This window comes from Lactuca saligna, chromosome 6, assembly GCF_052625555.1.
Source record: "Lactuca saligna cultivar CGN05327 chromosome 6, ASM5262555v1, whole genome shotgun sequence".
Classification (NCBI taxonomy): Eukaryota; Viridiplantae; Streptophyta; class Magnoliopsida; order Asterales; family Asteraceae; genus Lactuca; species Lactuca saligna.
The window spans coordinates 51,566,708-51,589,512 of record NC_136422.1 but is presented as its reverse complement, the minus strand read 5'-3'; the positions used below and the strand labels follow the sequence as shown (position 1 = coordinate 51,589,512).

General features: G+C 35.0%; 1 protein-coding gene across 1 annotated transcript; it reads left to right on the top strand.

The window, feature by feature from the left end:
- The first annotated feature begins 14,014 nt into the window (after positions 1–14,014).
- LOC145001194 (serine/threonine-protein kinase GRIK1-like) lies at positions 14,015–17,974 on the top strand. Its single transcript, XM_078960551.1, has 12 exons — positions 14,015–14,275; positions 14,476–14,713; positions 14,889–15,320; positions 15,409–15,528; positions 15,613–15,687; positions 15,774–15,861; positions 15,951–16,075; positions 16,535–16,630; positions 16,722–16,788; positions 17,277–17,392; positions 17,479–17,557; positions 17,650–17,974. The coding sequence occupies exons 3-12, from the start codon at positions 14,955–14,957 to the stop codon at positions 17,811–17,813; spliced, it is 1,296 nt and encodes a 431-aa protein (XP_078816677.1). The 5' UTR covers positions 14,015–14,275; positions 14,476–14,713; positions 14,889–14,954; the 3' UTR covers positions 17,814–17,974.
- The last annotated feature ends 4,831 nt before the right edge of the window (positions 17,975–22,805 follow it).

The following is a 22,805-nucleotide window of genomic DNA, read 5'->3' as shown; positions in this document are numbered from 1 at the left end:
TCAACTTTTAAACTCAAATCGATTCCTGATATTCTCCAAGCTTTCCAGAGGGTTTGGTTATGATCTTTCTCAGAAAATCAGCTATATGTCTCTCCATTCGACCTAATAAGAGGATATATATATATATATATATATATATATATATATATATATATATATATAGTTTCCATATATCTAGCCACCACGACATGGTTGAAAGGCACCACATCAGGGTTTTTTTTTATAGATATCCCGTATTCTCAAGGTTAGCTCATTGGTCGAGAATCTTCCACTCAGCACGTCATGCTGCGTGATCACTATGTCATGGTATTATGTCTTCAAGTGTAACACGTTGTCTTCAAGTAAAATTAAATAAATTCTAAGTGGGTATTGATTATGTGCATGGGCCGAGTACGCTGGGCATAATCATGGTACGCTGGGCGTACCATGGCAAAACATAGACACGAGACTTTCCCCTATTACTTTGGGCATACACATGGTACGTTGGGCATACTTAAGCTAGGGAAAACCCTAAATTTTATGGTTTGGAGCTTATTTAAGTACCTTATACCCCAAGGTTCTCTTACCAGCTTCCATTGTCCATTAAAAGCATCATCTTGAAATCCTAATCTATTTTCAAAAATATTTGATCCTTCTATGTGTGTTGGTGTGTGTTTGGTGCATCTTGAAGAAGAAGAGCTCATTGGAGGAGGATTAGTTTTCTTAGAGCTTGAAGATCCAAAACTCTCTTTACCTTTGCAAGCTTTTGGAGGTATAAAGCTACAAACTTTATGACTCCTTAGCTTACATCTAGATCTGGGATTATATTTGGAATATTTAGGTCCCTTGGTTTAGTTTATTTGAGTAGGTGTTACACCAGAACATGTATTGTTCATTTCTTGGTATTAATGGAGTTATAGAATCATAAAAATGTTATCTTGATGGGTTAAGCTCAACCATGCATAAGTTGATTGTCTTGATATGAAGTAAGAATGTCAGAAATGCATGTTGTGTCTCTTGGAGCCATGCAAAGGCATCAAGTTGATGACTTTATCAATAAAGGCATTCCCTAAGAGATAGATCTGTATTTTGGACGTTTTGGGCCTAAAGCATTAAGTGCTTAATAAGGTTTTTGCTAGTTGGGTCAAACGTGGGGCGTACATAAGCATACACAATTGAGCTGATACACCGAGCGTACTGTTGGTATACTTACCATACTCACTGGGAACAGTTTTTAGGCTTTTGGTCCTTTGGGCCATTATTGGGTGTTATGCCTTTTTGGGCCATTGTTGGGTCTTAGGTCTCTTGGTCCTTGTTGGACCTTAGGTCTTTTGGGCTTGGCTACTAGGTTGAAGGACCCATTAAGGGAAAGGATAAAATTATCTTTTACCCCTTAACATGTTAGATTTTAATTTGGACCTTTTATGGGTTGTTACCCTAATTATTTATTAGGGTTAATTTGGAATATTCAGTGTGGGGAGTCTTAGTAGCAGTAGCCCCGGGGTGTAGTTTGTCTATCTTTAGACTGAGGTGAGTTCTTTCCCTGTAGGTGTGTGAGAGATTACATACCACACAACGTCGACAGAAGATTTACACGGATAGACATCATTCAGATTTGGAATTTTAGGTTGGGGATGTGGTACTCCAAAAAGTGTCACCTTGGAAAGGTGTTATCCGATTCAGGAAGCGGGGAAAGCTAGGCCCCAGGTATATCGGTCTTTTTATGATTATTTCCCGGGTGGGCAGTGTTACGTATTGTTTGGAGCTACTCGAGGAGCTCAGTCAGATTCACAACACTTTTCATGTCTCTCAGTTTCGGAAGTGTTTGGCTGATTATTCTGCAGTGGTTCCTTTGGAGGATATCCAGGTGGATGAGCGCCTGCATTACATAGAGAAACCGATTTTGATCCTAGAAAAGAAGATGAAGACCATGTGAAACAAGGTGGTGGGTCAAGTGAAGGTGCATTGGTAGCACTAAAAGGGGTCAGAATGGATGTAGGAGCCCATGGAGGAAATGAGAGAGCACTACCCATAGTTGTTTGTGGAGGCAGACTTCGAGGATGAAGTCTGATTTAAGTGGAAGATAATTATAATGTTCGGTCTTCAAGTAAACTTCCTTAAATTCTAAGTGGATATTGATTTTGTACATGGGCCCAGTATGCTAGGCGTAATCATGGTACGTTGGGTGTAACATGAAAAAACTTGGACACGGGACTTTCCCCTAGTACTTTGGGCGTATTTAAGCCAGCGGCAAACCCTATATTTTAGGATTTGGACCCTATTTAAGCACCTTATGCTCAAAGGTTCTCTCATTACCAGCCTTCATTGTCACCTAAAAGCTTTATCTCGAAACCCTAATCCATTTTTAGAGAGATTTGATCCTTGTGTGTGTTTGGTGCATGTTGAAGAAAAAGAAGATCGCATTGGAGGAGGATTATTTTTCTTAGAGCTTGAAGATCCAACACTATCTTCACCTTTGCAAGCTTCCGTAGGTATAAAACTTCAAACTTATGACTCCTTAGCTTAGATCTAGATTTAGGATTATATTTGGCATATTTGGGTCCCTTGGTTTGGTTTGTGTGAGTAGGAGTTACTCCATAACATGTATTGGTCATTTCTTGGTATTTATGGTTATAGAATCATAAAAATGGCATCTTGAAGGTTTAAGCTTAACCATACATAAGTTGATAGTCTTAATATTGTGTTAGAGTGTTACAAATGCATGTTGGGTCTCTTGGAGCCATGCAAAGACGTCAAGTTGAAGACTTTATCGTTTAAGGCATTCCCCCAAGAGTTGAATATGCAATTTGGACGTTTGGATCTAAAGCATTAAGTGCTTAATGAGGTTTTAGCTAGCTAGGACGTACGTGGGGCGTACATTGAGCGTACGTGCTTGACCCCCCGTTTTCCCTTTTCAGTGAAAGCTGGTATGTTGGGCGTACTTGTGGTACGCTTAGCATACTTACAAGGAACCCTTTTAGGCTTTAGATCGTTTGGGCCATTATTAGGCCTTATGCCTTTTTGGGCCATTGTTAGGCCTTAAGTCTCCTGGGCCTTGTTGGACCTTAGGTCTTTTGGGATTGGGTAATGGGTTGAGGGGCCCATTAAAGGAAGGGGTAAAATGGTCTTTTACCCCTTGGCATGTTAGATTTGGAATGTTCAGTGTGAGGAGCCGTAGTAGCAGTAACCCGGGGGTGTGGTTTGTCTATCTTTAGACTGAGGTGAGCTCTTTCACTGTACTCGTGGGTCGAAGGCACCAATGTCGGCCACTAGATTATGTGTAGGATTATATTTATCTTTGTGACACTGTTATGCCTATATGTGCTTGTTGTCTTTGTGATTCTTGTTGATATGATTGTATGCTTAGCTGTAGGGATGAAATAGACCCTATAGCGGTTGAAAGAGACCAAAGGGGATGAAATAGAATCAGTATCGGTTGAAAGAGACCGAATGGGTGAAATAGACCCAATACAGATTGAAAGATACTGAAGGGAGTGAAATAGACTCAATTATGTTTTAATTGTTATGTATTTATGGTATATGATATTTTTGGGAAACTCACTAAGCTTTATACATTAAGTTTTATGTTTATGGTTTTAGGTACTTCCATTTCGAAAGGGACGGACCCGACATGATTGCATCGCATCCACCCATGTTTTCCGTACTTTTATGATTTTGGGAATCGTACTCTAATGACTATTTTACTATGATATACTTTTGGATGGTTGATATGAATATTTGATGGTTTGGGTTGAATTAAAATCGAAATTTTTACCTATGATATTTTGAATGTTTCAAGTTGGTATTAGAGTCTTGGTTTGAGGAAATCGGACACACTTTCGGGTGTGTCTGAACTTAAATAACATTAATACTGATATAAAAAAGATTTTTTTTTTTCAAAAGTTTTGTTTAGATTTTCATGTGAATTTTTTAATGTATTGATTTTTTATCACAAAATCACATGTAAATGCTTATAATATCCGATTTTTCCAATAATTCTTGAAAACTTACATGTAAATTTAAGTAAATTCACTTATGATTATCAATATATATATATATATATATATATATATATATATATATATATATATATATATATATATATATATATATATATATATTTGTATGCTCAAAAGGTTTAAATCTACAAAATTCATGTGATTATTGTTTACAAAAATCGTTAAAATATATTGATTTCTTAGTTCACATTCACACTTTGATTATAGATGTGAATTAAAAATATCTATCAGAATGCTCGGTAAAATAGATATATCAAATTTACAAGTGAATTCAAACAAAAATTCACATTTGTATGTGAATCTAACTATATTTAAATGTGAATTTACATAAATTCACTAGATTTTTTTTTGAAGATTTAACCTTTTGATCGTACACAAATCAATCACTATATAGGTGAATTTATTCAAATTCATATGTAAAAGATCATTAGTTTTTGGAAAAATTATATAAATAAGTTTTCACATGCAAATTTTTCATAAAAGTTCGATACAAATCATATTCATATGGAGATCTGAGCTATAATTTTAAATTATTTTTTTTTCATCAATATAAATCTTTATTTAAAAGTACAAAAAAATAATTTTTTATATATTTATTATTTTTTTCAATAAAAATTAATTTTAATTTTACAGAAAATAAGAAAATAACACAAGATTTTTTTTTCATTAATATGGATATCTAATGAAAGAGTACGAAAAAAAATATGAACATTAGTATATTTATATTTTCTTTATAAAAATTTAAATGCCAAAAAATAAGTGAATTTTTTTGATATAATCTGGCTCGTGCCTTTTCAATTTATTAATCCACAACAGGGTTTGAATCCTCGATTTGAACCACAACTTTAAGAAGAAAGGACACCATCTGATACCGTTGGATTAGAAACATTTTGGTCCATGGGATATATATATATATATATATATATATATAAACGGGGAACTTTAGTTATGTTTTAAAATTACATTTTCACATTCATAACGATGATAAATCGGGAATCGTAACTCGTTGACATTTAAAAAGAAATGGGTAGTCTAAATTTCAAAAGGTTTGCTTGAGCCTGCAATCATGGACTTAGAAGCTTGCATATACAACTTCCTCATATCCCAATACTCTAATTACAGCTTGTTTTTTTGTCTGTATGGAAAGGTCAGCTACCGGAAACAAGAGAATTAGTGACGACTTGGTCCACACCGCGACCAGTTTATTGTTGCTTCCTTCATATACCGAAATTCATGTGTCAAGTGGTGTGTTGACGCGGTTGCTTCATGCTCATGCTTCAGGGTTTGCTTTATAAAGCATCATCTGAAATGATGTCATATTAATGGAACACGCTTGCGTCCGAGTCAAACTTCTACCAAGAGTTTGAAATATATAATTGATCGAGTATGGGTTTATTAGATTTGTACTTGGTACCTTATCAAATTTGTTTTAATATATCTGTTTTGAAGTAGTCATTTTAAGGAGCTTTTACGGGAACACTTGTATTTTATAAAAGTATTTACCAAGTAGTTTTAGAAGTATTTACAAATAGATAATAAAAACACAGTTAACTATAAGAAAATAAGGCAAAAAAACCCCACGCCTTCTTGCCGGTGGCTATTCTCGATCTCTTTGGTTGGTGACGATCGGAGATCATGATGTTTTCATGAGGGTTTTTGCCGGAGCTATCTAACGTTTACTTTTTGTATCTTTATTCACGTCTTTTCTCTTTCTATTATATTGGTGTAGACTGCAGATCTGCCCTAGTGCTTTGTGCTTCCTATCAACACAAAGCCTATTACATATTCAAGCTACGGTGGTGATCACTGGCAGACGGACGGATGGAGTTCAATGTGCCACTGAACTATTAAAAGTCTTTTCATCCAATATGCTTTTGATAATTCTGATATTCTAGCTTGAATTATTCTCACTCCAAGCTTTGAGTGTTGCGCCTATGTTAAAATGACTCGTCGGGCTATAGAATTGAGTTGGAACTTAGTCTTATATTGTAAAGTCGTTTTATTCCTGTGTCAAATGTTTATTTATGCTGTAACGCTTCGCTTATACCAACTTACGCAATAAAATGGTTTTTTGCGGTGTTGACTAGAAAGTATACAATAAAATAGCTTTTACGATTGGAGCCCCATGTAATGTAACCCCATATTAAACACAATCATATATTTATTAGTGTATATTATAGTATATATTTAGCCCTGTATAGATAGCCCATATATATTGTATTTGTTGTAAGTCCGTTAGGTTTCATTCTTTGTATTCATGTATATATTTGTTTATGGAATGAATAGTCACGCGAAACTATTCTAAGCTTAATATGGTATCAAAGTTGTAAATGGCTCCAACCATATCTTCTTCCCAATACATTGACACCCACTGTATCGACCTTTTCTTTGCTGCCACTGCCATCGTCTCATTCTTCTTCTGTTGCTTCCGATCACTCTTCTTCTTCTTCAACATGAATGGTGAATCGTCTAACCCTATTGGTGGAAACATCAAGCCATACGCTATCACCAACATCAAAGCATTTGTACCACTCATTCTTGACTTGAATCAACTTAATTATGATTATTGGAGGGAGTTGTTCCAAACTCACTATACCAGTGTTGGTGTGCATGGCCATCTCGATGGAATCTCAAAGCCGAAGGGAGATAAAGATGAAGAATGGTTCACCCTTGACTATCTTGTCAAGATGTGGATCTATGGAACTTAAACCCAATACCTTCTCAACATGGTGATGAAACCCGATTGTACTGCGCACACCCTATGGCTCGACATTGAAGCTCTCTTCTGTGACAACAATGAGGCTTGCATTATGGAACTTGAAAATGCAGTCAGCCAAATGACCATGGGAGACAAATTGATCAATGAGTTTTATGAAAGAATGAAGGTCATAGCCGACCTACTAGGTAATATTGGTAACCCGGTCACGAAAAGCACTCTTGTTACTTATTTTCTCAATGGTTTGAATCAAAAATATGACTACATTGTTATTGTGATTCGCCACAAAGAGCCTCTCCCCACATTGCTTCAAGCTTGTTCCATCTTCTCTCTTGAAGAAGTCGAGCCTCTCGTTCTCGTCTACAACTCGCCCATCACACTGATTATGCTTCCACTCCTACTATGCTCTACACCGGGTCTCCTTCGTTTTCCCAATCTCACAACAACAACAACCGGAATAGCAATAACAATCACCACCGCAACAACTGTGGCAGCACCTCCTCTCGTCGATCTCAAACAGCCAATAACAACCAACAACATGTTGCTGCCCCTTTTTGGCCTCCTCAACAACCTCTATTCATGCATTCTTGGTCGTTCTACCCTCCGACATGGATGCCATATGGATGGCTTGCAGCACCTTCGATCGCTCCTTGGTTCACTTCTAGACATTAACATCCATAAAAATCAAGTTAAATTTAAACATTTTCAAAACATTTCAAACCATTAATTATTACAAAACTTGTTTTAAAAAAACAGTATTTTATCAGAGTATCCCAGACACAAATCATAAACAAGAGGAGTCGTACGATCACACATTTGCCTACAAAGTGGATTACCACCCCCCCCCCCCCAAAAAAAAAAAAAAATACTGATACATAACAACAATACACATAATAACAACATGTAATGGGTTCACAATTCTACATACTGGATCCCCCCCCCCCCCATGGGCCTACAGTGTGAGACTGGCTTGCCCTTCGGGCCCACAACTCACATCTGGCCTGCCTCCGAGCCCACAACATAAGTTCGGTTTGCTTCCGAGCCCACAACTTATGACTGGCTTGCCCCCTATAGTCCTAAGACTGTAACATAACTAATCTACCCTCAGTACGAGTCTGGCATACCACTTAGTCCTCAACTTATATATGGCATGCTAATGACTCCTTAGTATGAGTCTGGTATGTCTTCCCAGCCCTCAGCTCATATTTGACATACTCTAGGGTTTGTTAGTCACTGCACGAGGCAATGCAACCTCAACCCTACCCACACAAACATGTCTACATATACAGCTAATTGCGCATACAAATAATCAAACGGTAACACATGTAGTCCTACCGATCTACCTAACTGGCATGGAAAACTAGCATGGATAACTATCTTATACTCAACATATCATCAAAAAACTGGGATATCAAATCCAATGGGCCGACCATGGTGCCTTAGACCCCTTAGTATAGTGAGGATAACTCACCTCTCAACTGTCAAATCGAAGTGATAAATCAACTCTCGAACCACGACCATAAATTCCAACACATATAATTACCATAAGACCCTTTCCATAAATTCCAATTTACCATAATACCCCAGAAGTCAACTAGTCAACCATTGGTCAAAGTCCAAGCCAAAAGTCAAGGTCAACAGTCCATGTTGACCCGACTCGTCGAGTGTAGTTCACCGACTTGTCAAGTCCTTCCCGAACTCAAGAATTCGTGAAATCCCCAGTTGACTCGTCGAGTTTCCCCGAAACTCGCCGAGTTCATACATGCCCAAATGTCAGGGAAACGCTAGTTGACTCGCCGAGTCACCCTACTGACTCGTCGAGTCCATGCAGAAGTCCTTGCACGACAATCTTCATTGGACTCGCCGAGTTGGCCATGCCACTCGCCGAGTCCCTTCACTCCTTTCCCCATCCAGACAATTTTAAGCTACTTTAAAGCTCCATAATGCAGATATGAGCTCCTAAGGCATACTTCTTACGTAAAGTTGCAAACGTTACGTACATGCAAGGTGATAATGGCCCAAATCAAGCTAAATAAAGGTTCTAAGAGATGACGAGGGTATTACTTCACTAAAGGCTGGAACTTTATGATCTTACAGGCCAAGATAAACCTAGATCTGAAGTTGCAACTTCAAATCATGGCTAATACCCACAATAACATGTTAACATGGCCAAAGTGGCCCTAATATCATACATACATAAATCTTGATAGAAGAAGGTCAAGGTATCAACTTGTTACCTGAAAAACGATGCTAAGATGAAGAAGAACTCGGATCTACTGCCTTCTTCTTGTTTCAAGCTTAAGTACTTCAAGATCGTCCTTCCACAATCCACCAAAAAGCTTAATATCACACAAAGAGAGGGAAGAACGATGATTTAGGGTTTCTAAACTCACAAGAGGTTGTAAGGGAGGCTAGTGACCCTTTAAATAGAGTGCAAAACCTCGGAAATTAGGGTTTCATCCTCCAGCTCCAACTCGTCGAGTCATATCCCCGACTCGGCGAGTTGGTCATTTAAAACACGTAGCCCCAAAAGTTCCTACTCGACGAGTCAGGGCATAAACTCGTCGAGTAGACCTTCCAATATGAAAATAAAGTTGTAAAAGTTAATACATGGGAGTCGGGGCGTTACAATTCTCCCCAACTTGAATTAGACTTCGTCCTTGAAGTCCGCTGCAGTGAACATCTCTGGATAGTGCTCCCACATCTCAGCCTTCGGATCCCACATCCACTCAGACCCTCTTTGGTGCTCCCACTGTACCCTTACCAAATGTATCTCCTTGTTCTGTAGAACCTTCACCTTCCTTTTCTAGAATGGCTACGGGTCTCTCCACATAAATGCAGGCGCTCGTCGACCTGAATGTCCTCCAATGATAGTACGACCTCCTCATCCAATATGCACTTTCGCAATTGTGAAACATGAAAAGTATTGTGGATCTAACTAAGTTCCTTATGAAGATCTAATATGTAAGCTACCTTGCCAACCCTTGAAATGACCCTGAACGGCCCGATATATCAGGGACCCAATTTTCCCCTCTTCCTGAAGCGGATCACACCCTTCCATTGCGAGAACTTTAGGAGTACCATGTTACCAACTTGGAGCTCTAACTCTGATTGGTGTCTGTTGGCGTAGCTCTTCTGTCTACTTTGTTCAGTCTGCAATCACTGTCTAATATGCTGAATCTTCTTAGTAGTTTTTAAAACTACCTCTGTATGCCTCATCACTCTGTGCCCAACCTTACCCCAACAGACCGGGGTGCAACATCTTCGACCATACAACAGCTCAAAAGGTGGGGCACCAATACCGGAATGATAATTATTGGTGTAGGCAAACTCTGCAAGGGGTAGGTGGGAATCCCAGCTCCCTCTGAAATCGATGAAATAAGCCCTCAACATGTCCTCGAGGGTCTGTAAAATCAGCTCACTCTGCCTGTCGGTCTGCGGATGATATGTTGTGCTAAAATGTAGTTGTGTGCCCAGCTCCTCATGGAACTTCCGACAGAAGCGGGAGGTGAATCTAACATCTCGGTCGGACATAGAGACCGAAACTCCGTGGCGAGCAAGGATCTCGTAGACATACACATCGGCCAACTTCTCGGCTGACGAACTCTCCTGTATGACCAGGAAATGGGCACTCTTTGTCAATTGGTTCTCGATAACCTATATACCATTCTTATGGTCAATTTTATCCATAAGAATGATTCCAACATACAAGATCTAGTCTTTAAGTCTCAAAGGGACCCAAAAAAATGCATCTTCTCAACTTAATACATTAAGTCCAAGTCTCTAACTTTTAGATCTGAATCAAAATGATGTTTAGATGGATAAAGTTTCCAAATTTATCCATAACAAAGTCACAGAATTTCAAGATCTAAACTTTATGCACTTAAAGTGACCAAAAGCTCATAACATCCAAAACTAACTAGATCTAACAATTTCATCATCAAGATTCAAACTTTATACCTCTAGAAGAAAGATCAAGGTGAACAAAGTCTGGATCTACTAGCTCTAATGCAACCGACACTTCTTCAATGAGTTTCTTCTTCTCCAAGGGGCACCAAGAACACTCCAAAGCACTTAAAACTCCTTTTTTTTTGCTCACAAGACTCAATCTAGGGTTAGGGTTTCAAGAGAGGGTGTTGGAGAGGTGGAGGCTGAGAATGGAATGGATTTTGGGGAGTTAAGGAGCTTAAATAGGACTCAAACCATGAAAATAAGGTTTGGGCACTGATCGCGTACGCCCAACGTACTCAATTTACACTCAACGTACTAAGGATGCCCTAGTACGCCCAACGTACATGGCTCAACCCAAAACCACCCTAACTTCAAACGACAATAACTTCTTCGTTCCAACTCCGTTTTCGACGTTCTTTATATCCACAGAAAGGTTTATTAGAGCTCTAAAATATTATCTAAATATCTTGGACTATAAAATTCTTGAACAAAAATCCATATTTCATGCAAGAACCCGGCTTATGACTTTTCCTTTTCTACCCTTCGGCCCAGAACACAGTTAAAGGGTAAAATTCTCTTAACTATCATTACCTCCTTCCAAAATGACTAAAATTTGCCTCCTTAAGGCACAAAACCTCACACAATCAACTTCCTTTCCATGGCTAAAAAATGACAAGAAAGAGGATGTAACAAAAAAGTTTTATTTATCTCCATAACAGACAATGACATTTGTTATAATTACTTCCTCCCAACTTAAATTTGCACTTCCAAGACAAAAAGAATCTCATTTTTTCTATGAAGATAGATGAAATTATTGGATCTATATGTCTAAGAATCATCATTGAATGATATTACTAAAAACATATGATCCTTAAGGCCACACCTTAATCAAGTTAGCACAAATTTGAATATTTGTTATTAATATGATTATTAATAATAATCAACTCTTGTATTTAATTATGTAATAATCATTGTTGTTGTGAAAATAATAATTAAAGATATAAAACTAGTTATTATATCATATACTATGATTTAATAAGTCATGTATAAAGTTTTGGACACTTTAGTAAACTGTGGCCTTACTAGTTAGTTTTTTGGTTAAAGAAACCAGCCTAACTTTTTTCCTCTTCTTAAAAGAACATGGCCAAATATTTTATTCAAGTATGGAGGTTGCTTGCTAACCTTCCACCTTTATTCCCCATGCCTCTAAAGTGCAAATAATACTTTAGATTATTAAATGGGGAAACTTTTGACTTGCATGGAGTATAACAGAATGCATGGGGCTTGCATTTTTATAGTGAAACTCTCCTATTTTCTCTCTAAAATCGTAACTATTACCTCCGCTTCTTCTTGGGTTTTTTTTAAAGATTACTTGCAAGTGTTGGTGATATAAACTACTTCTCCTCTGTGCTTAATTGTGTCAAACACTTAAAGGCTTAAAAAGTACTTTATATAAGATGGGAACCAGCATTACAAGTGTCTTACTCTTGATGGTGGATACATTGTAGAAAAATTATATTCTTGAATTTTTGTTATCTTCATCAACTCCTCAATTCCAGGTAAGATCAAAGGTTTTAAAGGTTATCTCCTAACTATCTTATGGTTGTTATTCTCTTTCTAGTGCTTGTTTGTTTATATGTCGACAAATGGTGGTGGATTAGGTTGAGGAGGCCATGTTGTGTGCAGTAGGCCTAGATACTAGGTACGAGCCAACTATAAGTCGTAGGCACGGAGGCCACGGAAAAGAGGTTGAGTTGAGGCGGCCGACCAAGATACCCGAGATAATCCAATCTGATGACTGTGGACCCAATATACATTCTTGTATATGTTCTGTTGTGTGTAATATTTTTGGAGAAACTCACTAAACTTTGTGCTTAACTAATTGTTTATGTTTCAGGTGTCATCGGTGATCATGGGAATACGAAGGTGTGACTGTATACACTCATTAACAACATTAAGGATTTTGCGTCTATTATATTATTATGGTTTTCAAGAAATGTAATTTAATGGTTATGAAAATGGGACATTACAAAAAAGATCGTTTTTAGTTATCAAAACCCATCAAAAACTGAAACTGGAAACATCTTATGCTTAGAGAGTATTAAGGCACCAACATTATTTGACCGATTTGTGAATTAACATTCTAATATAAGTGAAGGACGAACAACGTATGAGAACACGCCATTAATGATTGTCTTATATAGGATGTCGAGAGCAAAATCTGAAGTAGTCAATCATAATGACTAAATGTTTACAAAAACATTAAGAACTAAATGTGTACACACCAAAAATTATACCACCCTATTAGGTTATTTTTTTGGCTTAACTTGTAATAGCCAATTATAAAGATTCGATGTAGACAAAAAAAAAAGTTAAATAGTAAATATATAGAAAAAAAAGTACCGACAAAATATGTACAAATTAAAAAGTACCTAATCATGTTTTGTCATTATCCCAATAAAAATATTTTAGTTGATCAAAATAAAATATAATAATCAAACGGTAAAAATAAAAAGTATTAATTTTTATATAATCTACATTTATTATCTATAAAATATAAAATAACCATATATTAAAAGCCACCCGAACCACATTCAACCCTTAACAAAACATAACAAATATATATGTAACGATACATTCAGCTGTAGTTTGTTTTTTTTTTGTTTTTTTTTTTTTTTTCAGCAAAAATTCATAAAGTTTGCGGACCACCTCTGCAACTCTCTGTAGTAGAAGAGATGAACCAAACGGCTGCAAACTGTAATAAGAAGCGTGTTTGTTTTTTTAACATCTTCATGCTGCTATAGATATTTAAAAATTAAAATAAACTGATTTTATAATCTGAAAATAGTTTTTTTAATACCGAAAATTTAATGTATGATATTTCGGTAAGTATTTATAATATTTTAGCAAAAAATAATGATATTTTAACAAAAAATAAAGTTATTTTAACATAAAATAAGAATATTTTATTAACAAATTATTATTATTCAATATAAAAAAATCAACAAGAATAAAAAAAATAAAAAAATAAAAAAATAAAATAAAGTTTCAGCAATATATAATCAATATTTTAAAATAAATAAATAAATTGAAAGAAGCAAAACAAGTGATACGATAAAAAAAAATAATAAATAAATAAATGTTTGTTAAAAAAAACAAAAAGCAACTAACAAAAACATAACAAATATATATGTAACGATAAAAGCATAGTAAAATGTCGATAAAAGGTAAAGAAACGAGGGGCCAAATAAAAGTCTGCTGTGCCTTGAGAGAGACATGAGAGCCAAGGATCCAAACCCTAATCAATTTAATATGAAATTACTAAAACACCCCTGGGCCTCTCACCCTCCACTTTACCACCACCACCACCATCATCATCAACGTTCCAGCCTCGCAAGTAACAAACTTGTTGCTGTCCTCCGCAGGAGAAACTCCCCCCTCACGCGCACGCAACGCGCCGCCCTAGATTCCTCTCTCAACGCCAGATTCATCGGAAAACTTCAACTACTGCTTCTACTTCCCCAACCATCGATTAATTTCTCGTTGCTCAACGTATTTGAGCATATTCTCGTCGTTTCTCTTGCCCTAATTTTGCTTTCGTCATTCCAGGGTAATAATTTATTCGTTAGTTTTTATTATCTTCTTATTCTTTATTTTAATCGATGATTATTTGGAGTTTTCTGCAGCTTCTATTTGCAACTTGTCTTTGATAATTAATCCCCCAAATTACTATTTATTCGTTCTCTCTAAACCGTCCATGATTATATGCGTTTTTCTTTATGCTTTTTCAATTTGGATGTTTTGGTGAAGGATAAAGGAAAGGTCCTGAGGTATTGTCTTGGTGGAGCCGAGCCTGCATTTTGGTGCGGGCTGCTGTCGTTATCAGGAAAGCTGGAAGAGGTGTTCGTGAGAGATGTTGTTGGCGTTGAATCGAAACGGTGTTCATTTGATCAACTGCATCCTTCATTTTTCTGAATGGCATCCTTTGGAATTCAGCCACAAATCTTATTAGCTAGGGCATAATTGCCCCCCTTAATCTTCGTATCAGGTAACACAATCAAATGAAACGTCTGGTGTCGTATATTCATATTCATATTGATTTGAAGTCGAATTCACCTCTTTTGTTTCTCAATTTCTCAACTCAATCTCTTTTCAGAAACACGCGAAGCACTTATTCCCGATATCATAAGCCTCAAACAATCCTTGTTTTGTTTCTTGGGCAGGTTTTGTTCTAATTAAGCTGATAAAGTGTTTTCTAGATCGTTGAAGTTATTATAGTTCAAGTATCCATGTTTATCAAGGGATACTCTATAGCAAGTGTGGCAGAAATGGGCTGTTGTGGATGCTTTGGATTTTCATTAAGAAAAAAGCACAAAAAGACTCGGCCCAGGACACACATTGAGAGTCACATTTCACAGGAATTACTTCTAAATGAAGAAGTAGAAGAAGAGGAAGAGGAGGAAGAACACGAAGAGGAAGAAGATGATGATAACTGCTCATATGGTGATGACATATCCGACACTGAAAAAGATGATCATGTTGAATTCAAGAATCCAGCAAAGAGATCAGAAGACATTCTTTTATACAGGACACAAAACGGATTGATTTGCAGGGAGTTCCCTGTCAAGGAAACACACAAAGTTATCCGCTCAGAGGTAATCATCTTCATTCTTCACTTCTTTCTTCCATGGTGGCAAAATTGTAATTAAACTTACATCTAATTTCCCCCTTTCTTTTCTTTAGGATGAGAATGGAAACAAAATGGTGAATGAGTATGTTCGTGAGTATAAAATCGGCTCTGGTAGCTATGGAAAAGTGGTTCTTTACAGAAGCCAAGTTGATGGGAAGCATTATGCAATTAAGGTAATGCATTTAGTTTTGGACTTATGGTATTCAATTATTCATCTTCCATTCTGATCAATTTTATGTTAAATCACATGAATTAAGGCATTTCACAAGTCTCATTTATTAAAGCTAAGAGTTGCTCCATCAGAAACTGCCATGACTGATGTTCTTCGTGAGGTATCTAAAGATTTTTCTTTCTTTTTGCTCTGTTTCTTTATCTGTATCTGTTAATGATGTTTTATAAATTATAAACTGATTTGCAGGTTTTGATAATGAAAATGTTAAACCATCCAAACATAGTAAATCTGATAGAAGTGATTGATGACCCAAACACAGATCATTTCTACATGGGTATGCAAACAGTTAACACCACTACTTTCTTTGACCCTTTGAAACCATGTATTTTTTTTTTTTAAAAAAGTTTTAATCTTTACTTTCAGTTCTTGAATATATCGAGGGCAAATGGGTCTTTGAGGGATCTGGACCTCCAGGTGGCTTAGGAGAACAAGTTTCAAGGAGTTATTTGCGTGATATTGTATCTGGTCTTATGTATCTCCATTCTCATGTATGTCTGCTTATATATACTCTTTAATTTTTATTATTATTTTAATCAGGTGTTAACGAAAGTTATCCATCTTCAAATTGACAAGAATTGTACTTTTTTTCTACTTCTTTAAGATGTCAACAAGACTTGCATATATATTCTTTATTAGAAATTAAGAAGAAATTGGCAACTTGCCACTAAAATTTGAAATTTTCTTTAACTAACTCTTCTAAATTCTTCTGTTTCTTACCCCTTTTTTTGTCTTTTAATAAAACATTGTATCCCATGTTTGTCTTTTATGGTTAACATTTCTTGTAATTTTCTATTTTTGCTATTAAAATCTATTTAATAGTTTGGGATAATCCAAAACGATGTGTTTCTTATGTATTAGTGTAAAGATTGTTATTTAGCCCTTTATCAATATTCCATAAAAAACTGCTACAAATCATTAATCTTGCATTTTTTATTTTATTGTGTTAGAATATTGTGCATGGTGATATAAAACCTGATAATCTTCTTGTCACTGCCACTGGGACTGTAAAGATTGGTGATTTCAGTGTCAGCCAGGTTTTTGAGGTAATAAACTCAAATTCCCAAACTACCCTTGTTGATCTCTTTTTTTTTTTTTTTTAAATATGGTGTCATATTTATCTTTTGTGTTTAATAGGATGAAAATGATGAACTTCGTCGTTCTCCTGGAACTCCAGTTTTCACTGCTCCAGAATGTTGTCTAGGTAAGGCTTAAATAGTCATTTAAAAGATTTCAAAATTGTTTAAATGCATGAAATAGCAACCTACTCTCATTTCTTCAAAAATCTTTCCAATTATAGTAAAAGCTTTTTTTCAGGAAAAAAAAATCAAGCTGAGGTCTAATCCGAAAAAAACACAAAATACAAAGTCTTTTACGAGATTAACCCTTTTTTACAAAAAAAAAAAAAAAAGTTTTCAAACGTGAGGGTTATTTTCGAAAAAAGTGAAAATCTGAGGGTTTTTCCAAAAATATATTGTCTAAAAAGGGCCGAATGGAAAATTGCAAGGTCTTTTTTAGTAAAAAAAATAAAGTTTAAGGCTTAATCCATAAAAAAACCCAAAATATAGATTATAGGGTTCTTTTAATAAATATAAGAAATAAATAAGTGAAAGTAGGTTGTTTTTTTAATAAATATAATAATAAAAAAAAGCAGATAAGTGAAAGTAGATTCCTATTTGTTGTTTTTGATAGGTTTAACTTATCATGGGAAAGCTGCTGACACGTGGGCAGTAGGGGTAACTTTATACTGTATGATACTTGGACAATATCCTTTTCTTGGAGACACTCTGCAAGATACATATGATAAGGTATTTTCAATTTTCATTTTCATTTTATAAGACATGTTAGATTGAATGTTTGAGGGGCAATAATGTCATTTCATCTTTTTTCTTAGATTGTTAATGATACTATTTGGCTTCCTGATGTTATGAACCCCCAACTCCAAAACCTACTCGAGGGTCTTCTCTGCAAAGGTTAGTTAGTCAGTCAAGTAAATAGAGAAAATGTAATTTTTAAGAAATTGAGGGGTATTTTTGTAATTTTTATGTTTTGTTACTTTGAACAGATCCAACACAGCGGTTGACTCTTGGTGATGTGGCGGTCCACCCGTGGGTTGTGTTAGACGAGGGGCCGATACATGAGTTTAAATGCTGGTGCAAGCGGGAGAGGGGAGAAAATGAAAATGTTGATGAGGGTATAACGGGTAATTTTATTGCTATTAATGACTGACTAAAAGTATAAGCTTATTTGTAATGTCAAAATTATTTGGTTTTTTTTTTTTGTATAGTAAACTTTTTGTTTGGTTTTGAGGTTTTTTTTATAAAGTAAACAAAGGGAGATTGTAAGAAATTGGAAAGAAAGTTAAATGTTATTTGGGATTTATTTGGTTATGAGTTGGCAAAATGGAAGTGAGGATATATTATCATAGGTTTCCAAGTTACTATGAAATACAGTTTGCAAAAAAACATTTAAGTTTATAAATCTTTTGCGTTTTATCCTAGGAACAATTTTGAAAAATATTGTAGTTTATAACTTTTCAACTTTTGAAGCACCTTTTTTTTTCAATAAAGTAATAACTTATAAGAGGACATATGAATGCATCCATCATAAATAGGCTTTATGTTCTGTGTTTTGTATTGAAAGTTGCCATCTCATTGGCTACCAAGTTCATGGATTTCATACGTAGTGGAATGTCAACCATCCTACCGCCCCGTTTCCTCCCCTTTTTCTTTACAAATACCCAAATCAAATGCACAAACTCAAAGTAAATATCGAATACCATATCGATAGATGAAGTTAAATTTCAAAGCTTCGAGAGTGTAGGGATTTTTCAATTTTGTATCGGTTACATTAAAATAAAAGCGTGACTTTACAAATTCCGGTTCGATGCTCCCAATCGATTCCAGAAGGTGTATCGGGATCACCAAATCCACCATCTAAACAGGGTCAGGTACACGACAATTACATTTTCAGAACATCAATTTCACAATCTAAAACGCGATCCAAGCGAACTTGGAACGTTATCTTACCGCATTTTGGTACGAGCGATCTGGTATGAAAAAACGAATTATGTGACTATGGTCCTGTCTACTCGTGCAACACGGTTTAATGCCTAAGGAAAAATTACAATTTAAAACAAATACGAAAATTATCATCTTCAAATTCAAGTGAACTTGTATGTTGACAAAAAAAATTGATCTTTTTTGGTACTATGCAAATCATGGTAGGGCCATATGTGAGAAATTTGGACAACATATAATGTTATATTATATAAGACAAAAGGAAATGACTTATATAAGTTCAATAAAGTTTTCAAACTGTTTAAACCTCAATTATGTTTTGTGTGTTCAAGAAAACCTAATGAACTTAACATTTTGTCTAAAAAAACCCAACTAACTTACACATTTGTTTAATTCTCATTAGGTCAACCAACTAATGAAAGTCAACGAATGACATGACTTATGACGTGAAATAAAATATCGGGAAAATGACTGGTAAAACCAATAAAGTTTTGAAACTATTCAAAAAACCCCAATTAGGTTTTATTTGTTCAAAAACTCAACGAACTTACGCTTTTGTTCGGTTCTCATTAGAGGCAACCAAATTCATTTATGCATATAATTAGTTGGAAAATGGCATGATATTATATTTAATAACATGGAATAAACAGATAAGAATTCCCCTTTATATATCGATTTAGGGCTTGGAGAAGAGAAAATTGAACATCATCTATGTTCGATCTCTTGTAATGGCTACTTCTTCGTCTCAATTGTTGATGTTCAACTTAAGATCTACAAAGAAGTTCAAACAAATGGGTAAGTGTAACTGAAAGCTCCTCCGTTCTAGATGTCCAAATCCTTTCAAGATATCCAAATCTGAGAAGGGCGTCCATATCCAGAGAAAAAGTTTAGGGCTTGTTCGAACAAATAGGTAAGTGTAACTAAAAGCTCCTTCGTTCTAGATGTCCAAATCTGAGAAGGGCGTCCACATCCACAAGGGGTTGCATCATCAAATATCTTCTTTGTAGATATTAAGTTAGACATCAACAATTGAGAGAAAGAAGAAGTAGTAGCCATTACAAGAGATCAAACACAAACGTCGTTCGTTTTTCTCTTCTCTAAGCCCTAAATCGATATATAAAGGGCAATTCTAATATGTTTATTCCATGTCATTAAATATAATGTTAAGTCATTTGCCAACTAATTATATACCTAATGAATCTGGTTGCCTCGAATGAGAATTGAACAAAAGTGTAAGTTCATTAGGGTTTTTTTAGACAAAATGTTAAGTTCATTGGATTTTTGAACATACAAAATATGATTATGGTTTTTTGAACAATTTTGAAACATCGTTGGTCTTACAAATCACTTTTCCGATATTTAATTTCAAGTCATAAGCCACGTCATTTGTTGACTTTCATTAGCCGGTTGGTCCTAATGAGAATTAAACAAAAGTATAAGTTAGTTGGACTTTTTTAGATAAAATGTTAAGTTTGTTGAGTTTTCTTGAACAAATAAAACATAATTGAGGTTTTTTGAATAGTTTGAATATTTCGTTGGGCTTATAAGTCATTTTCCCGTATAGATACCCTGAAAAATACAATAAAAGTTATATTTACATTTTCTTCACAAAATTTCACATTTTTGTAGAGAAGGTTATCAACTTTTCCACATCCACCTCTAGTGTGTTTAAATTGGGTTTTAGAATTCCCCTCCATCATTAATCAAAACCGTTAACCTTATCCAAACAACATTTAACAGTCAGAAAACACAATTATTTTTCTAATAAAATAGTAAAGTAATAGTTATACTTGCATGATTCAACACAACATGAAGGATATGTCACAATCCAACTCGTATCAGCTTTTAAAGACTTCAGGCAATATGTGTTGTATGATATTTGTCGTTTTGATAGATGATAGAACTAAAACGTTAACAAATTATACACATGAAAACTTTTAAAAAAATACAGCATATTTTAATTGATGTATTGGCTTACACTTTCAAAACGTGCGGTTATCGTAAAGATGAAACTGTATTAGGGAGACAATTATTTTTTTCAATAGTTTGTTGTCAAAAGTAACTCGTCTACTTCATTTCGATTATTATTATACATGTTCTATAGGTCATATATGTCCTAATGATAACCTTTAACTGCGCATCATCTTTGTTGTTGTTATTAAAAATTAGATAGTTCTTATAACAAAAATTGCTTTGTATTAAACTAACCCAAAAATTATGATACAATTGTATCGTTAACAAGAAGACAAATTCAGGTTTCTTAATCACCTCATGTGTACATACCTCGTAGTAACATTTGCTTAAGTTTATGTTTTTTTCTTTAATAAAATAAGTTATACTTTTTCTTTTGTTAGGACATACGACATATAGAACATGTATAACAATAATCTAAATGAAACACAAGAGTTACTTTCGACAACAAAGTATCGAAAAATGGTTATCTCCTCATCGGATTAAAAAATATAGTTTTCATCTTTACCAATAAATGCAAGTTTTGAAAGTTTAAACCAATATATCAATTAAAATGTACCTCATTTTTTAAAAAAATTTATATGTATACTTTGTTCATGTTTTAGTTCTATCATCTATAAAAACATATGAAAACAGTTTTGATAAAAGGGACGCTTACTCTTTTTGCACAAGAAAGACTGCAGAAACGACAATTATCATCCACTGCCTGTTATTTGAAGTGTTTAGAAAATACAAGTTGGATTGTGACATATCCTTCATGTTATGTTAAATCATAAATGCAAGAGATGCATGTATAACTATTTTTTTTACTGTTTTATTAGAAAAATAAATGTTGTTTGTTGATAAAAGTGGAATTTGAAAACCAATTTTAAACGCACCAAAGGTGGAAAAGTTGATAACCTTCTCTGCAAAAGATGTAAAACTCTAAAGAAAATGCAAATATAACTTTTTAAACAAATAAATCAAAGAAAATTTGATGTGTAGAACTCACCATTTCACAAACCGATCAATAAGTTGATTCTTTAATTCTTTAAAACCCACCAACAGCAATGAAATGTAGGGATTTAGACATTCAATATAAAAGAGTGGAATCGAGCATTTTGAATATCAAATTATAGTTAATTAAATGAATAATGAAATAGTTGAAATTAATCGACGTCATACCAAAACGTCATCAAACTAGTTCAAAACCTATGACACGAAATTCAAATGAAAATAAAATGTCACAAACTGGATATATTAATATCAAAATAACTACTAATTCGAGCAAACTTATGAATTGCTACCAAAATCAAAATAAAAAAAATGGAAAAGGATACAAAGAAACGAAGCTGCGGAGAGATATTTAGGCACAAGCTTGTGGATGGGAGAACAGACAGCTGTCGTTGAAAAAGGAAACGTGTCATCAGGCGTCAGATGACTTATCTGAGGCTCCATATTCAACTTCGATTCTTTCATCAAACGACTCATCTGAGGGTATCTTTAATGGAGAGAAACGTGGAACAAGTGACAATTACATGAACCCAAAAGATAAAACAAACTTTCGTTAGTTTAACACTAAATATAAAGGAAAATGACGATGTAGCACATTAAAGTTTCGTCATTTGTCCGATTTGGTCACTAAAGTAATTTTCTTGCGTATTAGACCACTAAACTCATATTTGACCAGTCAATTAAGCCATTTTTGTCAAAATTAATCCGTTACCAGGTCACAAATCTAACGTGACATTTAATAATTAATTTGTGTTTATTATTTGGTAGCCACTTCATTAATCCACCGGTCTCCATTGATCCTTCTTGTTTACCCCATCTCCGTCTCTCTTTTGCTTTCCCTAACTTCAAAATCTCATTTCCCATGATCTCATCTCCGATTGCTCTATGAACAAGTTCTTTGATAGCCTAAGCTCGAACAATTTCTTACACTTGCCAAGTGTTCAAGGAATTTCCCCGAAGAGATTCTCAATCTCTTCTGGCATTCCACCGGAAAGCCTGGTCAACCTCGCTAATTTTGAAGGAATAAACCCGCAGAAGCTGTTATTAGTCAAATCGAACAACAACAACAAATCGGACCCCACAAGAGGCGAAATCGAACCCGAGAATCGATTGTGAGAAATATTAACAATGGTGAGATTCTTCAAGAGAGATTGTTTCAGGAAGAGGACCTTCAAAAGAATTATTATAAAGACTAAGAAACGAAAGCTCAGAAAGATACATAAATGTATTTCAAAGT